The sequence below is a fragment of the Tiliqua scincoides genome, chromosome 2 (genome assembly GCF_035046505.1).
Source record: "Tiliqua scincoides isolate rTilSci1 chromosome 2, rTilSci1.hap2, whole genome shotgun sequence".
In the NCBI taxonomy this organism is placed as follows: domain Eukaryota; kingdom Metazoa; phylum Chordata; class Lepidosauria; order Squamata; family Scincidae; genus Tiliqua; species Tiliqua scincoides.
In genome coordinates this window covers 116,109,223-116,128,479 of record NC_089822.1, presented here as the reverse complement: position 1 = coordinate 116,128,479, position 19,257 = coordinate 116,109,223, and the positions used below count along the sequence as shown (strand labels likewise).

At 46.8% G+C, this 19,257-nt stretch overlaps 1 protein-coding gene across 1 annotated transcript in view; it reads left to right on the top strand.

The window, feature by feature from the left end:
• Positions 1 to 927: 927 nt before the first annotated feature.
• Positions 928 to 19,257, top strand: part of BCAP31 (B cell receptor associated protein 31) — a 29,830-nt gene continuing 11,500 nt past the window's right edge. The window contains exons 1-5 of the mRNA XM_066614194.1: positions 928 to 1,019; positions 1,551 to 1,684; positions 3,531 to 3,631; positions 9,864 to 10,011; positions 16,532 to 16,667. Coding sequence (XP_066470291.1) covers positions 1,593 to 1,684; positions 3,531 to 3,631; positions 9,864 to 10,011; positions 16,532 to 16,667 — 477 coding nt within the window. The 5' untranslated portion in view covers positions 928 to 1,019; positions 1,551 to 1,592. The remainder of the gene's footprint in view (positions 1,020 to 1,550; positions 1,685 to 3,530; positions 3,632 to 9,863; positions 10,012 to 16,531; positions 16,668 to 19,257) is intronic.

The window sequence follows — 19,257 nt, the reverse complement described above, 5'->3', positions numbered from 1 at the left end:
TACCCAACAACTGTGGATAAGAATCCATGGTCTGGCACTCTAAGGGCGCAATCCTAACCCCTTATGTCAGTGCTTCCCAGCACTGGCATAGCGGTGCCAATGGGACATGTGCTGCACCCTGCAGTTGGGGGGCACTCACAGAGGCCTCCTCAAAGTAAGCGAATGTATGTTCCCTGACCTCAGAGCTGCATGGCCCTTATGTCAGTGCCGGAGTGTGATCCTGGGGATGGGCAGGCAGGGACCTGGCAGTCATGCCGGCTCCCAACCCTGCTCCCTGAGCAGCTTCAAGTCGCTCTCCTCAGTCTTACTCCCAGGTAAGTGGAGGATTGCAGCCTTGAGGGAATTTTTTAAAAACGGAGACCAGCAACTGCTTGGGACGGTTCTTCATTTTAAACATTTTTTTTTTAAAACTTGTACTTATTATAAACTTTTCATTTACTCAATTTATTTGATTTTGTCATGGGGGGGTGTTAAAAATGTGCTTGCTTGATGACGTCACTTCCAGCTGTGACGTCACTTCCAGTGGGTCTGGATAGGTGCGTCATTCTAAAAACCGGGTCCCAGCGCCAAGAACCACCGCACGGTCCTGCAGCCGGGCTTCACCCCAGTGTGTCCCATCTCGTCACGGGTGTGGGGGGCTCGGTCCTGTCCAGCTCCCCAGCCCCAGTGCAGCCCCTCGGCGAGGGGCTTGCGGAGGCCTCCAGAACTGCCCTCCCGCCACTGGGTGCAGCCCAAACCCCCCGGGGACGGCTGCGCCAGGGCTGGGCGGCTGGACAGGACCGGGCCGGGTCCTCAAGCTCTCCCCCACTCGGCCGCCATGGCGGCGTTTGCTGCTGAGCAGGGCGGCCGCAACGGAGCAGCTTCCGCCCCGCCCTGCTTGGCCCTCTTCCCCCTCGTCGCCTGGAGAGTGGCTGCGATTGGGCGAAGCGGTCCTAAAGGCTGCGCCCGCGGAGGGCGGCGCTCTCCTCGTCCGCCCGCTTCCGCTTTCAGAGAGAGGCGTGTGGGCAGAGCTGGTTTCGGTGAGTACAGGTGGTAGGCCGCCCGTCAGGCGCCCCGCAGCTCGGCACGCACGTCCCCGTTCCTCCCTCCCTCCCTCCCTCCGCGTCCCGCCGCCGCTCCCGCAGGCCCTCGCGTGTCGGGGAGCGCCCGGCCCTTGGCCCCTCGCCCCAGTCCACGGCGGCGCCCCCTGCACCTGCCCCACACGCCCTGCCCTCCCTCCCTTGGCGCTGCCTGTCCCTCCTCGGCTGCTCGCTCCCTCGAAGCGGTGCGGCCCCTCCTGGCCTTGCCCCTGTGAATCCTGAGCCCGCTGCGGTCACGTCTTGGGGAGGGGGTGGCCCCAGTGTGGGGCAGGCTGTGCCAAGGGGTTTGCTGCTGGCTGAGGCTACCTGGCTCTTCCCCCTCCTGGAGCGCAAGCCGAGCCGCCCTCTAGGCAAGGGGAGATGCTGCCCCAGATCTGAACCCCTTCCTCATTCCTGTTTGAGGGAACAAGCCCTTCGCTCTCATGAATCTTGCATCCCAAGCTCTGTATTCAAATTCTTTCTTGCTTCCAGGATCTGCCACTCCCGGTGGCCTTGAAGCACAAGGCTCTCGCCATGAGTCTCCAGTGGGCGGCCGTGGCCACGTTCCTGTATGCCGAGGTCTTCCTTGTCTTTCTCCTGTGTATCCCTTTCATCTCCGCAACAAGGTGAGAGGCTGGGGAGGCTCACTGGGGCGGTGGCCGAGAGGCTCTTCTTTGGCTGCTGGGGGCGTGTTGCTTCCCAGCTTTGGTTTCTGGGCTGTGTCATGAGGCTGATACCTATCAAATAAGCAGTAAGAATGTGAGCGTAATTGATGCTAACAGGAGTGGCAGAGGGTGCCTGGATCTGTGGGAGGCTGGAATAGTTAGTAGGCACACGTGATGTCTCAATCATGTCCCCCCCTCAGGAGTCTCTTTTCTAGGCTGAAGAGTCTCTTTTCTTTGCCTGAAGAGTTGGTTACCTGTTCTTAAACATCCATATGGCTGTTTCTGTGGCTTGGAATTCTTGGACCAGGATATAAAATCTGAGAACTCAAAGGGTTACCATCAGAGTTCTTTATATCTTATGTTAAATTTTAAAATTATATAATAAGGTAATGCAAATTCTACACCAAGAGCAGCTGATCTGTATAGGTTATGCCGGTTAATGCTTGCATAATTTATAGCTGCTTGTATAAGGTTCCTTTGCATTTTTCAGTATCTGGTGCCATATTGCCCAGTTGAGGTGATGCCATAACACATCTACACTTATTTTTCTGTTACTATTACATAGTTCTGGTCTATCATAGTAGGAGGGGCAAAGGACCCCGATTCCCTTGTCCAACTACCGCGGATCTAAATTAGCATCTTTAGGCTTGCCTGTACTTCCAAGCATAGCTTCACAGCACTGAGGATTAAAACCTTATTGCTTTTGAAAATCAATATTTTCATTAAGCTGGATTCTGTTTCAGTGCAACACCAGGGTGTTCTGTATTCCTCCTGCAGAATCATAGCCCCCTCTGGTGGCTTTGCTTGTTTTTTCCTTTCATCCCCCTTCTGAATTTTCTTGAGCAGATGCTTCTAACCTGTCACCAAGAGTGGGTCAGTGCTTTCCTTAAGAGAAGGGAGCTTTAATGCCTCGTTCGTTGCTTTTCCTCCAAATGTGATATACTCCTTCTAGGACTCTGAGTTTACCTACAATTCTGTAGTGTCCCCCAACTGGAAATGGCCTTATAGTGCCAGATTTTGGGGGCGGTGTGTGGGAAGGGGAATGGCCCTGAGAGAATCTCTAGGGCAGTGGTTCCCAAACTGTGGGTCAAGACCCACTAGTGGGTTGGGGCCTGATTTTGGGTGGGTTGTGAAACTGAGAAGCTGATAGCTGACAAAGCAAATGTATTGAGCCCTGTGAAAACCAAAACAGCAGCATGTGCACATTTACTCACAAGTAGACAAACTTGCCTTGTGTTCCCCTCAGCCTGCCCTTAGAAGTGGACTAACACCACCAGAATGGTCTCAATCCAATGAACACAGACCCCAACAAACTCTCCAGAAGGAAGCTGATAAGGAAAGTGTGGTGAGCCCTATGGAAAGCAACACTGAGCCACACAAGTGCATTTACTCATGAGTAGGCATCCATGCCTATCCTCTTATTGAAGACCAGGTAGAGGGGGAAGCAAGACAACCAGAATGATCCCAGTCTGATGAACGTAGTGCTCACCAAATGTTTCAGAAGGCAACCCCCTCCCCAACCATAGTAAAAAAGATAAAAACAGAGCTTGAGCAGCAGATAAAGTGAAACTTTTTCATCTCTTAAACTAGATGGTGTCTTTTGAAAAAGTGGGTCTCGGTGCTAAAAGTTTGGGAACCGCTGCTCTATGCATAAGGAATGTATCTGCCCCCCCAACTGGAATTGTGCTGATTTAGAAGTTGCCCTTCCAGGAGAGAAACTTTCTGTGCCCAAACTAAACCGTTGTTTCATGTGTTTGTGTTTTTTTGACTGCAAGCTTTGGGCCTAATGCCTAGACTTTCTCCACAGATGGCAGAAAATCTTCAAGTCCCGCTTAGTGCGATTAATGGTGACATATGGAAACACCTTCTTTGTTGTGCTTATAATCATCCTTGTTCTGTTGTTTTTGGGTAAGTGAAAACCACTTCAGGTGGGAGGTTAGAATGGGATGATCTTGGTATCATTCATAGGAGTAATTGCTGTGTTCGGATCCCAAGGATTTCATGCTTCTTAAGAACATAAGAACAGCCCCACTGGATCAGGCCATAGGCTCATCTAGTCCAGCTTCCTGTATCTCACAGCAGCCCCACCAAATAACTGACTAACAGAATGGAGGCTGCTGGAGACTGGAGTGTGGCTGCTCAGCCCAGGGGTTACTGAAAGCTAAGATGCTGCTGCAGCAGCTGGAGAAACTGCTGACTGGGGCAGGAAGGATCTCTGCATTTCAAAGGGGCAAACTATCCTGGTGGTGGGGTCTAGCGTACTTTCTCCAGAGCTTGAGCCTCTGTTGGGAAGGAAGGGAGGCTAATTAGTGTGCAGTGGACATAAGCGCTTTTGAACATTGATTTGATGGGACTGCTCATCCAGCCATGCTTATTGTCGGACCAGAGTGCCAGGTTTGGCTATGAAGGATTAAGGTTTAAAGGGTGACCAGGGCAACTCTTGATTCCCTCATATGGCATCCTCTTGAATTGTCTAGAATGGCATTTTGTGTCTAGAAACTATTGAATGGGGTAATAGTCAAAGGGTAGGAAAAGTCGACATTTGTTCTGCAAGTGTCTTCTGCAGGGTCTCTTTCATTGCTGTCCTCTGATCTACAGTTGACCTATGCAATTACTGGTGAGCAGATGGCTCTGCCTTGCATAAGGAGCTGGGGTACGAGGCCTTTATGACTTGTATTATGAGATATAAGTCTGTGCAATACTCCCCTCTGCCATGCCTATGTAGGAAGGACCTTAGGAAGCCTGCTTTGTTGTCAGACCTCCATTCCAGTACTTTGCATACAAGGGTGCAACACACTTGTTGCTAGGCCTGATCAAGATGGTTGCTGTGGATGGAACATAGTAATAGGCATGCAAAAGGTTCACTGGGAAGATCTGCCTTGATCTGTTGATCTGCATGGTGTGTTGATGGCAAGAGTTGTAGCTGCTGAAACATGCCGCTGAAACAAGCTCCTACTGCAGATACCCTTGGGCTGACTACGCTACAACAGGTTTCTCCAGTTCAGGCTCCCTGGCAAAGAACTAAACTAGAATGAGTGCCACACTATTCCTGGAGCTTTTGCACAAGCTGTGGTTTAGGCACAAGTGGCACTAGGAGGATATGCAGGAAAGTGGCATAGGCTGGCCTCTAGAACCTGTTCAGAACAGGGATGACCACTTTTGTATTCATGGGAGGAGGAGTACTCTAGAGACCAGTCATATTCAACCTTTTTTGTGCCACAAACCCTAAATAAAGTATGAGGCTGGGGACCCACCATTGATCCCCCCACACTGCCTCCCCATCACTGCCCCACACTCCCTGGTCCTGCAGCTTCTTGGGGTGCCTTGTCTTTGATTGAGAAGATTAATGTGTGCCCATCTTTACAAAGAGATATGAGAGGGCTATTGTTGCAAATGACTACCAGCTAGTGCTATCGGATTAAAAATACAATGGTTGGAAAAATTGAGAGGGACACAGGAAAGTAATATTTTCAGTTTGCTGCAATATGCACAGGAAAGAGAGGCTTTCAGGGGAAATCAAGCATTTAACACTGCCCAGTCCTACCATGAGCACAAAGGGAAACTTATTGCTGTATTTCAGTCATATTTACATAGAATATATAGTCACTTTTTATACATATATAAAAAACACATGTGCGTGCACACAAATATATATACATCAATACATCTCTGTACTGAAATCCAGAGAAGGAATGGAAATGATGACCATAATGAGAAATAACACACTGAATGCTACCATACACGATAGAACAGTAATCAACATATATAAATTATTTCAACATTGGGCAGACATTTTATTTCTAGACCTGTCTTTACAGGTGGAAGAACTAAAAGCATCAGCTATTTGAGGCAACATAGTGTAAGCTTGAGGGCCAAACTGCTCCCTATTCTAAGATGCTGAACCTGCTCAGCAGCTTCTGGGGAATTTAAAATCTTGGACTGGGGATAGTAGTCTGGGTGTCCAAAGTAGTAGACATCCCTCCCCTGTCTGACAGGCTTATTGATCAAATATGCACAGGATGAGGCTGCTGGTGCCCGCTGCCAGTGCTTGGGCCTCTTCATCTTCAAAGAATGGCCACCTGAAGGATCTCATCTTGAGTGTACTGGTCCAGGGGGTTAGAACATAAGAACATAAGAACAGCCCCACTGGATCAGGCCATAGGCCCATCTAGTCCAGCTTCCTGTATCTCACAGCGGCCCACCAAATGCCCCAGGGAGCACACCAGGTAACAAGAGACCTCATCCTGGTGCCCTCCCTTGCACCTGGCATTCTGACATAGCCCATTTCTAAAATCAGGAGATTGCACGTACACATCATGGCTTGTACCCCATAATGGATTTTTCCTCCAGAAACTTGTCCAATCCCCTTTTAAAGGCGTCCAGGCCAGACGCCAGCACCACATCCTGTGGCAAGGAGTTCCACAGACCGACCACGCGCTGAGTAAAGAAATATTTTCTTTTGTCTGTCCTAACCCGCCCAACACTCAATTTTAGTGGATGTCCCCTGGTTCTGGTATTATGTGAGAGTGTAAAGAGCATCTCCCTATCCACTCTATCCATCCCCTGCATAATTTTGTATGTCTCAATCATGTCCCCCCTCAGGCGTCTCTTTTCTAGGCTGAAGAGGCCCAAACGCCGTAGCCTTTCCTCATAAGGAAGGTGCCCCAGCCCCGTAATCATCTTAGTCGCTCTCTTTTGCACCTTTTCCATTTCCACTATGACTTTTTTGAGATGCGGCGACCAGAACTGGACACAATACTCCAGGTGTGGCCTTACCATAGATTTGTACAACATACAAAACATAGATTTGTACAAGGAACAAGGGTTCCTTGTCCTTTCTTGTTAACTGGGTTCCAGTTGCATACTGCCTCCAAGCAATGGAAAAGCTGCTCAGCTGGAGAGGGATTGGGGTGGAAAGGCTGATGCCACCCCTCCAATGTCATTTTCCCCCTCCCCTGGCCAGAGAAGGAGGGTGCTGCAGAGCACCCCCAGCAGCCCCTTCCGTGGCTCTCCTGCCCTGAGACTACACACCCCAATACTCCCATCTCTGCGTGTCCCAAAGAAATTGCAAGATCTTTGCAGGTACCCCCAGCCAGTGCCTTCTGGATGTCTTGCGGTTGCTGCTACTACAGCCCTGAGTGCCACGTACTGCAACCAGACTTTTGACTTCCAGACTGTTGACTCAGACCGCAATCCCACAAATGAGACTTTGTGATCCTTTGGGATTGTGACCATAATGTTGGAAGAACCCTACCCTAGACAGTGTTCTGGACTTTATTGACCAGTAACCGATAAAGCTCTCAGAAATGTAATGTTTGCGAAAGCTAATATAGGGTAGATGCTATGTTGCAGCAGTCCAGACTAGGTGACAGTGCCTTGAATGATGATGCTTTGTTGATTCAGCTGCTGTAGGAGAGTTACAAGCATTGTATGGATGCAGCTGAAAGCCTGATTGTTCAGGGTAGTAAATTTCATGTGATCTGTGCTGGAAGCAATGAATTGGGTGTTCTTGTGGCACTGCACACCTGACCTTGTGCCCCATTCTTTGAATGGCCTGTTGCTCCCTCTTCCCCTTCCAAAATGAGGAAAGTCCTACTTTAGTTTACCTGAACATCGAAAAAGAACTCATGGCCTAAGTAAACTTTTCTTCTTTGTCTTTAGCCTGCCTTGGATTCCCCTGGAATGTGCAGTGTTGCAGTTAATCCTTCAGGAGTCTGTTGTCTGCATCCACTCATTCCCTTTGTCTCCCTGTCATTCCACTTTGCATGTGGTATGGCAGTGGTTTTCATACTGGAGATTTGACCCACTGGAAGTGCTTGTGGGAATGGGGGGAGGCAGCAGGGGAGGGGGAAGGCAGCGACGCGATCCCCAGGATCGTGCTGCTCAGGGTGCTGCAGGGGCTTGGGTGCACTTACCCAAGCCTCCTGCAGCCTCCCTGGGGTGCAGGGAGCCCTGCGCAACCTTCTGCAGGGCTCCCTGCAGCTGTGAAAGTGAAAGCGGCGTGATCGCACTCCACTTCTGCTTTAGCAGAGGGATCCTGGGGATCGCGCTGCCGCCTCCTCCCTTCCTCCAGGCTGCCCCCGCCCCTGAAGAGGGCAGAGGCCAGGACCCACAGGCTGGGGCGTCACAATGCCCCAGTTTGAAAAGCCCTGTGTTATGGTGTAGTTTGCCCATCCTTTTCCCAGCTGACTGGTAAACAAAGAACTTGGGTTTTAGCCAGCTCATTGCACTGTGAAGTCCTTCTGATACCCAAGAGTGGGACTCAGGTGTTTCTCTCCCCCATTCAGTCTCCAGCCTTATAAGTAAAACCTGGTATACACCATGTAATACTTGTGATCTGGCTGGTTGAATGGGGAGGGGTGGTGTTGAAGTGGGCAACAGCGCAGGATTTTGTGTGAAGTCTTTCTGAGGGGTTCAGGGAAGTGTGTGGGTCAGGTGGTGGTGGCTACCTGGGGCCTTGGAGGCTCTTTCCCTCTCTCCCAGCAAGGGGGTGGCTGGGTGGGCTATCCTTTGCCCTCTTCCTTCTGGCATTGGGTTAGCTGTCCAGGGCTGCTTTGGCACCTTCTTTCCCTCCAGGAAGGAGCCGTTGACATTTCCTCTGTCTTGCATTCAACTGTTTCATCATTGTCAGCAGCCAGGGCTATAAAGTCTTGGCTGCACTCTGTGCAGGACCTCTCCCTCCCCATGGCTGCTGATTGGTGTCATCACCATAGCAAAGGGGGAACCATTTTTCCCTCTGCAGAGCCACTCAAAAGTGTCCCTGATCAACTTCTGTTGGTAGTTTTGTGGAGGCTGCATGGCTTGGGGGCAGCAAGCCTTCACCTTTACAGCATTTGGGTGAGTTGGTGGTATCTGGACACAGGTTATAAAAAGCAGGATCATGTACCCCTTGACATATTTGCTCTGGTTACTTTAAGCATTGGGTGATCAAGGATGCCTGGCTAGGTGTGAGTGCAAGTACCAACATAAGAACAGCCCCACTGGACCAGGCCATAGGCCCATCTAGTCCAGCTTCCTGTATCTCACAGCGGCCCACCAAATGCCCCAGGGAGCACACCAGATAACAAGAGACCTGCCTCCTGGTGCCCTCCCTTGCTTCTGGCCTTCTGACATAGCCCATTTCTAAAATCAGGAGGTTGCACATGCACATCGTGGCTTGTAACCTGTAATGGATTTTTCCTCCAGAAACCTGTCCAAACCCCTTTTAAAGGTGTCCAGGCCAGATGCCATCACCACATCCTGTGGCAAGGAGTTCCACAGACCAACCACACGCTGAGTAAAGAAATATTTTTTTGTCCTAACTCTCGCAACACTCAATTTTAGTGGATGTCCCCTAGTTCTGGTGTTATGTGAGAGTGTAAAGAGCATCTCTCTATCCACTTTATCCTTCCCATGCATAACTTTGTATGTCTCAATCATGTCCCCCCTCAGGCGCCTCTTTTCTAGCCTGAAGCGGCCCAAACGCCGTAGCCTTTCCTCATAAGGAAGGTGCCCCAGCCCAGTAATCATCTTAGTTGCTCTCTTTTGCACCTTTTCCATTTCCACTATGTCTTTTGAGATGTGGCGACCAGAACTGGATCCAGGACTGAGTTTATATATGGTAGGGAAAGTGTTAGCTTGCCTTTGAACCTCTGTGTCCCCCTTTTACCCAGATCCACATTTTTGCCTATTCCTTAAAATTGACTTGTTTTGTTTTTTTCCTCATAACATTTTGTGTAACTTAAACCCTTTTAAGAAACTTTCTGTATGTCCATTTAAAGTGGGAGGTGGTTTGCCCTGGCTTCCGACATCACAAATGCCTGGTGTTTCTTTCCAGGGAAAGGTTCTGCCTTCTTTACAACTGGGATGGAGATTTCCCAAGGTGACCTCGTATCTGGAACTCTCTAGCTTTGGGTTGCAGCAGCAGTTTTCTTGGTTTAATGGGTGAAAGGGGGATGGGAGTAGTGCTGGTTGCTAAATTCCTAGCCCCTGCTTATCTTCATTCCAACACCAACTAGCAGGCAAGGTTGCTACGGCAATGAAAATGCTTGGAATAAAAAGCAATAGCTAACGTTCACAGCAATGGGTGAGATTGGAGCTTCACTCATGTTTGGCTTTCAGATAGACTCTCAGGGTATGAAGAACTTTCATTGTCTTGCAGATGCTATTCGTGAGATCCGGAAATATGACGATGTGACAGAGAAAGTAAACCTGCAGAACAACCCTGGAGCAGTGGAGCATTTTCATATGAAGCTCTTCAGAGCCCAGCGAAACCTCTACATTGCTGGCTTCTCCTTGTTGATGGCCTTGTGAGTACCTGGCAGGTTGTGCTTTTCAGAATAGATTCTACAGGATGCTGGCAAGGGTCAGGAGGCACTGGAAAGAAGCACAGAGCTCTCAGGGTAACAGCGCAGTAGCTACAACCAAGCTACATCATCCCTAGTACCAAGTTCTTAATGAGACCAGAGTGTATTTATTTGGGGGGGAGGGCTTAATGTCATTCCTGCAGATGGTGGCAAAGAGTTTGCCATGTTGTGCCCATGTGTCTCCATTGAGGAGACCTCTTTTGTGGGGAGCAGCCTGTAGGCAGACCTTGATACCTCCCTCTGCTGGCTTGTTTGGTTGTCTTGCATCACCATTTGGCTGGATGGTTTGCACTATGCCCTGATTTTTGCAAGGCACTGTCTGCACCGAGGCCAGAGGTTTCCAAACTCTCCAGGAGACTTTGAGACCTCACAAGTCTTTGCTTGGGGCTCTCAGGCTTGGAGGAATACTTTGGCAAGGAAGGACTTGCTTGGTGTGATAGTGGGGTGTTGCAAGAAACCGTAATTTCTTCTGTGTGGTTAAACCAAACTGAAATTTGTTGTTTCTGAGTAACCTGATCCTAAAAGAATGTCATAAGCTTTCTTAACAACTGTTGCTCTGCATCTTTAGCCTGTGGACTAAGATTCTTTTAACTGTGTGAGGTGATGACCCATTTCTGATTCCTCTTAACACTGCCATAACGATGCTCATGTTGTACCATGTGAAACATCAACTTGAGATATTAGTCTGCTGCACCTCTTCACCTATCTGTATATAAACGGAACACTGCCATTTCTCATTCAGCCATTTTAGGATACGTAACAATATGGGCTTTAGCGAAAGTCTAGAAAACTTGACCTTCTTTAGCAAAGTTGGCCATTGAGAGATTCTGGAGGCTTAGAAACTTAATCATGTTGAATTCAATCTTTGGATTGAAGTGATAATTGTGCCTTAGTGTGTAAATATTGGTTCTCAAAGTGTTCTGAGGAAACAGGAGTCCTCTGCAGAGGTTATGTGTCAAACAAATTGGCACAGTCTTCCTGAGGGATGGAAGTTAACTGCTATAAAAACAGGTAGGATTTGGTGTCAAAAGTGGTAAGTATATATTGCTTGCTGTCAAGATACTTATCTGAAAAATTTATATCCCATCTTCCTCATACTTTCTCATGTCCAAGGTGGCTTAAAATGCTCTGTTATGTACAACGTAACACAATAAGTTAAAAAATCAAAACAAAGCATCAAAACATCAGTTCCAGCGCTAAACACAAACATTAACCACACAAAACAAAGCAAAACCAACACACAATGTCAAGCCAACAGGGGGAACAACACACAAATTAATCCAGAGAAGAAGTCAAACCATAGCACTTGCAGAGGCGCAAACATCCACCCATCAACCAAATGCTAGACAAAACAGGTGTGTTTGAGCCCTTGCCAAAAAGTCATGAGGGAGGGAGTAGTTCTTAATTCCCCTGGAAGGGAATTCCATAGTTGTGGTGCCACTACAGAGAAGAAATGCCCCCAAGCCACCACCTTGGGGTAGAGTGGCACTTGAAAATGATAGCAAGGTGCTTCACTTCCGGGTTTTGTTTTGTATGATTCATTGGTCGGTTATATCTCATTGGTGGGTTATATCTAGCTCATATCACACATTCGTACATCTTTGTGGTGCTCTTGATTGTGTGTTAATCTGCTGTAGCTACTTTGCTGTAGAGCCACTCCAAGGAAGGAAGCAGAGCATTAAAGAATAGTATTGTTGACCGGTTCTGCAAGTGTACACATAGCCACATCACTCCAATTCCTGATTGTTAGGTATAAGGGCCTACTAATCACTTTGCTTGCAATCTGGTCTAGAGATCAGTAGTAGCCAATTCTGCTATAATTCTGTTCATTTTTTTGAACTGCAAAACTATGGATTGAAGGAGATGGTGGCTGAACTGGGCTGCTGTGCTTCTACCACCCACAAGGTGGCAGGCCAAGAGTATCTTATTGAAAAGCGGGTTGCCCCAGTTAATTCATGGAGACAAGAATAGCAGCAATGTTCGTATTGAACCAGAGCTTAAGAGAAATTAGACCTGCACGCACCAAATTGGAAATATCTTGGAGTAGGTATTGCTTGCTTACGCAACTGAACAGGTTTTCTGCACATGGAATTATAGTAGGAACTTCTCAGTCTGGCGGAAGGCTTGGGCTCGCCTAACTCCCTTCTAGAAACTACAGTATCAGTGTCACTGTCTTAAACTGTCAAATGCTTCCCCTTTTCATATAGAGGGCAGTTGTGTTTGGTATTAATTCTCTAGCCTTTTGTCAGTGGGTGTGGCTTGGCCCAACTGAACAATTGAATTGTATTCTTTTTGGCACTGAGAACGGACCACAGAAATTTGATGTCTACTCCAAGACTGCCTGTTCAGTTCTGTGGTTTAACTATCAGCTGCTGTTGACTAGATGAGACAGCTGACAAAAGGGCTCAACAATGCCTGTGCATTGTAAATCGGCAGTCTGCCCACAGTGCTTGCTGGAGTGGAGATGAGCTGTGACTTCCCTTTACAGCTCTCTCTGTCTCTGTGTGACTGTTAAGGAGGGGGCTGAATGGGCTTGCAGTTGTGGTTTCCTTTGTAGATGGTTCAGCATCTCTAGTTGCTGAGGAATGGAACCAAGGCAGGGTCCCTTGCCTAAATCTCACTTGTGGAAGTTCATCTAAGGCAGGGGTTTTCAGCCTGTATGATTACAGACCTGTCTGTAATGGATTGCCCAATATGTTACCAGAGTCAATATCTTGGTTTTATTTTACATATTTACAGCTAGAAAAGAATGTCTCAATGTATATAACAATCTTTTAATTGTTCAGAGATCAAGTCCCATATCCCCATCGTTTGGTTCCTGTACCGTCAAGGGGTATGGATACCCCTTGTTAAGAATCTCTGATCTAAGGCATTGTTGCACTTTTCTAGTAGTCTAGTCAGTCGTTTAAGACAGTAATTGGAAATACAGGTTATCCACTGGGGTTCTGTTCTGGAACCTCTAGTGGATTAAAAAAAATCAGTAGATAAAGTAGAAAAATAGATTTAAAGACTCATTTCCAGGTTTTTTGCCCCTCCATTGCTTCTAATGGAATAATGTCGTGTCTCAACATCTGCAGAGGTTTGATTTTGGGACTCTCTGCTGATACCATAAAATGTGTTAAATAAATTAAAAGTGTGTCCCTTTACAACTGTGGTTTAAAAACAGCTTTACTTACTGCCAGCAATTAGAAAAGCAAAGGCCCTCTTGCCTTTGCCTGGCTCAGCTAAAGAATGGAATGATCGCTTGCATGACTCTCTCTACAACAGTAAGAAAAGCAGTTTTTTAAAATGTGATTTTAAAGGAATGTTTTTTCCCCTTCTCCAGGAATCAGCACATTCCTTCCCATTTGCAGTGGCCATTCGTGTTGAGTCAAATCTATGTATAAAAAAATCCCATGTATAAAAAATACTTATAATGTATATGTATAACAAGGTTGTATAAAAAACAAGGTTGTATAAAAAAATGTATAACAAGGTTGGACCTGTATGTGACTTTTAGTCAAAAGAAGCTTTCCTAAACACAGGGTAGTCTTTTGCTGGAGGATAACTGCAACCATCCTGCCTTGGGCTTATCTTTTTTGGAGAGACGTGGGCTAGTTTGATTATTTTGCCTCCTTTTTTTTGTATTTGCTTCATGATACTCCTGCTGATAACCCTTACAGTGGTTTCCTCCAGCTATGTCTTGCACTTTTGTCTCCTCCCTTGGCCAGCAAGCCAGTCCATGGCTGCCATGCAGGTCAGTTAGTGGTCCTGTGGCAGTGATCAGACTACTGTTGTTGACACAGCAAGGCTGAGCATACGGGTGGTTCTGGCATTTGTGTCCTGCTGCCTTGTCTCTCTTTTCTGATAGCTCCAAGATGACATTTTTTCCTTGGGGAAGTCAAGCAGTCATTGGGTTGTATAAATCTTGCCACGTGACAGTAATTTCATGCCAATGGACTTCTTAAACTTGGTATTAACTTTTTTAACTTAAACCACCTTTCACAATTGAAAGCAGCTTCTCCCTTTAGAAGTGGAGAGATGAAGGCTATGTATATGTGTCTTGATTGGAAGGAAGCCTTTGGTGACAGGACTAGAAGCAATAGGCTGAATATCTAGGCCCAAGGGGAGGGGAAGAGCAATTGAGCAATAGGGGAGGTCTGAGGAAAATAGCCTAAAGGTTTTGTATTTTGAACTTTTGGGAAGAAATTTAATAGGCATCCAGATGAAGAATCCTAGTTGTCAACTCTTCAGTGGGCCAAACTTGTAAGTAAGGATAGGTTAACTATCAATGTTTGCTCCATGCACAGAGCTGCTCTGCATAAGACGAGGCAAAGGGCTCTCTTGCTCCCTCCTTCCCCATGCAAGCAACCACAGAGGCTTTGGCAGGCCTGTCCTTTCATTGTGCACCTTGATTCATGGTAGAACTTGTAAAGGAGGACTCTAGTGTAGGGACTGGGGTGTAGTCCTTGCTTTGGCCTGCATGGGAGAAAGTTGAGGTACATGTGTGTCCTGGGGATTGGAGTCTGTGCTACAGGGCCACCCTGGGCTCTTGAGCCATGTCCTCCTTTCTACATTGGGCTGAGTGAGTATTAATCTAAGTGGACCACCTTCTTTTAGAAATTCTCCAAAGTCTCAGACAGTGACTCTTCTCAGTCATGCTTGCTGAATCTTTCCCTTGGGATGTCAGGAGCTGAACCTTTGACCTTCTGCAGGCAAATAATGTGTTGAGTCAAATAATGTGTTGAGTCAAATCGGTGTTGGATCTTCCCCTTAAAAAGCACCCTGTCTTTAAGCAGATGCTAAGAATTGACCTGGAGTCAAAGTTAATGTGTCTTGCCTTTGAAAATGGAGTTGGGGAAATGGCATTGGCTCGTAAGCGCAGATACTGATTTTGACCTGAATGGCTTTGTAACCAACTAGAGCCATGTCCTGAAAGGTTTTCCCCCAGAGCCTGTACTGGCAGTTCTGTTGCCAGTTGCTGTGGGGTTGGATGCTGGTCTTCAGTATGCCTCATGAGCTCTGACTTCTGGATTATGTACTTTAAGTGCTACCTTCAAATACTGAGTCACCATGTTAGAGGCATCAGTCACTTGATTGCCGATTGGTGGAAAAGCATTTATTCCTGGACCAACCACCTGGTCTCCAATCTTGACAGAGTTAACAGTGCAGGCTTTGCTTTGGGATCCTAGCATTTTAATAGACAGATGCAGGAAAACCCTAGAAAGCATTATCTGGCCCCTGAGTTAACATGCAAAGGGAAAGCTGAGAGATGACAAGACAATAATAGATACTATCTCTGATGTTGGGTGCTGGTTTAAGGTCGTTTAAGGGTGCTGCTGGTAGGGTTGGGTAGGAATGTGCTTCCACCTCTAGAGGTGATGCTTTGTTAGAAGGAATCTTTTTTCTCATCTACATGAAATCAAGGATCATATCCTATTGGCGCCTTGGTGGCCTTTTCTTCAGCCTGCCCAGGAACACACTTGTATGCATTACTGTTGTGTCATCTTGTGACATTGTACTGCACATTTCCTGATAAGAGATGAAACCCAGTGATCAGACTTGTATCTGGTAAGGGGACTGGAGTAGTCTAGTTCAGCGTTTCTCAAACTCTGAGGGAGCTCAGTAAGTTCTTGCAAGGGAGGGGCTAGGGCAGCGATGCGGTCCCCAGGATGGTGTTGCTAAGGGGGGGTTGAGAGGTGTGCTTTCCACTTACTTTGAAGGATGTAGAGCTGCAGGAGGTGCAGGAAGCTCTGCACCTCCACAGCACTCTTCAACTCTTGGAATCTGCAATAAAAGTGAGCGCAAAGCACCTCCTGCAAAACGGCAGTGCTTTGTGCCCGCTTTTACTGATGATTCCAGGAGTTGGGGAGTGCTGCGGAGGGCTCCCCACAGCTCCTGCAGTTCCCACCAGTTTGAGAACCACTGGTCTAGTTGTTTAAGGAATTGGATTCAGATTGCTGTTCTGTTTGCCAATTAGCTTTGGTCAGAGCAAGTTTCTTGCACCTCAGATTCCTCAGTATGAAAGCAGCCTTGGGAAATGCATGGCTATCTAATGTGTTCATACTGGAGAACTTGAGAGAAAGGAAAACAGCTTGTCTTGCCCAAAGTTAATTCAAAAGTCTGTGACAGAGCAGAGATTTAAACTTAAATTTGAATTCCATGTGTGACTAGAGCACTCCAGTCCTTCCATCAGACCTTATCCTTGCTTGTGCTCTGTAATGAAAAAGATTATTGGGGAAGGCAGGCTTTTTAGAGCATAGCTCTTCACCATCCAGGCAGCCATTGTTCATTTCAGGCATTCATTTCTGCTTACTGGACCAGAGACTGAGCCCAACTTTTGCTGACAGCTATATTGTATCAAGCAATGATTTTCTGTATGAACTGAGATGATTCCTGTCTCCGGTGCATGTGTAAGCCATGTTTCTAGTCCTTAATTCTTAGAGCCCCTGCTCTAATTTGCTTCTGTTTCTATCTCTTGCAGCCTTCTGAGACGTCTGATCACCCTTATCTCTCAGCAGGCCACTATTCTGGCTTCCAACGAAGCCTTCAAGAAACAGGCAGAAGGAGCCAGTGATGCAGCCAAGAAATACATGGAGGAAAATGACAAACTGAAGAAGGTATGGTGCTGTAGGATCAAGATAGAGCCCAAGTGGTGGTGTTGGATTTGCTCTTGTGAGATTGTTGGGAATTGTGGCTATCAGGGGTTCCTGGGATCTCTGCTCTCCAAAAGGCAACATGGGTAGTATCTTAAATTTGCTTATGAATAATGTCAAAGTGGGTAACTGTTCTTGTAAATGTAAACAAGAATTTCTAGCCCATCTGGCTTTGAAGGGAAAGTAATTGCAGGATTTGCCCTAAAAATCCATAAGGCATGCCAGAGTTGAGTGCATTTTGGAGTATCATCTCTATAGCAGTGGTTTCCAAACTCACTGGGGCTATGGCACCCTTTGCGCTCACAGGGCATTGCATGGCCTCTTTCTGGCTCGCCAGGGCAACATAGCATGAGATGTTGGCCTGGTGAGTTGGGAAGAAGAGGCTGCACAGCACTCCTGTGAGTGTGCTGCAGTGCACACCTTGAGAATTTCTGTTCTATCTATACTGTCTGCACCAAGGTGGTTAGAAACTAGTGGCTTCTTAAGCCCTGAAAACATAGTGATGCTGTGTTCAGCAACAAATTCTTATATCTGTGCTATGAGCTAAATGCCCAATATTGTGCATTTGGATATTGAGGCAGGAACCTGTGTGTGCACATTCAGTAGCATTTTTGACTTGGAATAGCATACTTTGATGGTTTACTGCAAGCTACTTTGGTGGTTCCCATGCTACAACTGGAAATAACTAATGCAAAGCCCCCCCCCCCACTCACTCACTCACTCACCCCACCCCACCCCAGGACACTAGTTTGCACAATTCTGTGGAAGAAAATGTATTTGGCAAGACTTTTCTTGCCTCTATAATTCATTGATTTTAATATTTTTAGTATATATGAATGTTGCTTGTTGTGGTGCTTAACTTTTGTATGCTGCTTTGACCTTTGGAAAAATTTATGTCTAAAAACTTATGTAAATAAGCCTCTGAAGTCTTGGAAGGGTTTGATTTATGGATGTGTTTATTGGTTGGTGTATTGCAATCCTGTACAGTTTTGCCTGTCACTTAAATACGCTGGCTTCCCTTTTATGGCAGTAACCTTACCAATATGCTGGTCTCCAACTGAGACCTTGTTTTTCCAGGAAGGCGATGTGGATGATTTGACTCTGCTAGACTGCTGTACTAGCAAATGTCAAGCGTGCATAGTAACTTGCATTGCAGCTGCTCCTCCTAGTAGCCTGTTCCTGGCGTTTTGAATCACTTTGTTTAAAACCCATTTTTGCCTGGCTCACAGGTGTACATGTTTGGTCCCTGTTGCATATATGCAATGTTGGGCAGAAATGACTTAAAACAATGAGTACTGAAATCTCATTTCTCATTCAGTGCTACCTGCTGTTTGGGGAGGGGGGAGGCTTTCCCAGCCCTACCTGGTACACTTCACTCATGTACTGAAAAAGGATTTACGTTAGAGTGAGTTAAGACTCTGAACACTTCTATTAGGAGTCATATTTAGCCATAACTGTTCAAAGCATGGGAGGCCAAACAACAGGGGTGAGCTGCATATGGCCCTTGCCAGGGGTCCATAATTGGTGAGGGCATCTTGTAGTCTGACAAGAATTGACAATCTCTGGAGGCTGGGGAGGGACTGGGAGTGTCCCTGCCATTGCAGTCAGCCTTTAAGGCACCCAAGTATAGATGGCAGCTGCTTTCAGTGTGCATGAGGCTCGACTTCATGAAGAGCCCCACCCGGCCTGAGGTTCTTGGGTTTCTGAACTGGGCGCCAGTTCACCTGCCAGTAAATGACACTCTATTCCCCCAAGTGTTCTAGTGTTTCTGGGAATCTGTTGCAGCTGTAGATCTCCAATGCAAAATCCAGTAGCTGCCGCAGAATCCTGGCATTCTAGTTCCACATCTTGGAACATTAAACCTTCACCTTCATGATGGGGAAAAAACAGAAGAAACTACCCCACATGCTTTCAGAGTTAAGACTTTGATTGGAACTAAGGTGCAGATCTGGATACCATTTCAGCCTTCCCCATGCCCCCTCTTCATGCATCTTTTTTCAGGTTACAGTTTGCTTCCACAGAGTCACAGCCCTGCCAGCCCAGTTCCATAGCCAACAAAATTGTTTGGAAACTTCCAAAAACACAGGCTTATAAAAATGCATCATAACTTTCCTTTGCAGAATACAGGAATCTTTTTCCCTGGACAGAGAAATTTTAGGCTTGCCTGTGCTGTCAGCTGTTTAAACCTTCATTAGGCTAGCACTTCTGTTTGGATCATCCTGAAGAGGGAAGCCAAGCTCCACAGTGGTCTCAGGCATGTAGAAGAGTTTTTATGGAGTCAGTTTAATTGCTACAGTATATTAGCAGATGGCCTTGACCCTCTTAAATGGCTGAGATATCTCTTTAAACTTTAACTATAAATGGTATGCAAAGATTCAAAATTGCAACCTTGTTCAAAGGTGATGCTTGTTGTGTGTCCTATTGCTGTCTTGGTTATCTTGTTGTGGAAGAACTCTTCTTCCTCTGGGCATCCTGGAGTGCTGCAGCACTTTAATTTTTTAATTAAATTTAATTCTAGTGTATTTAAATGCTGGAAGTCAGGCATTACTTATGC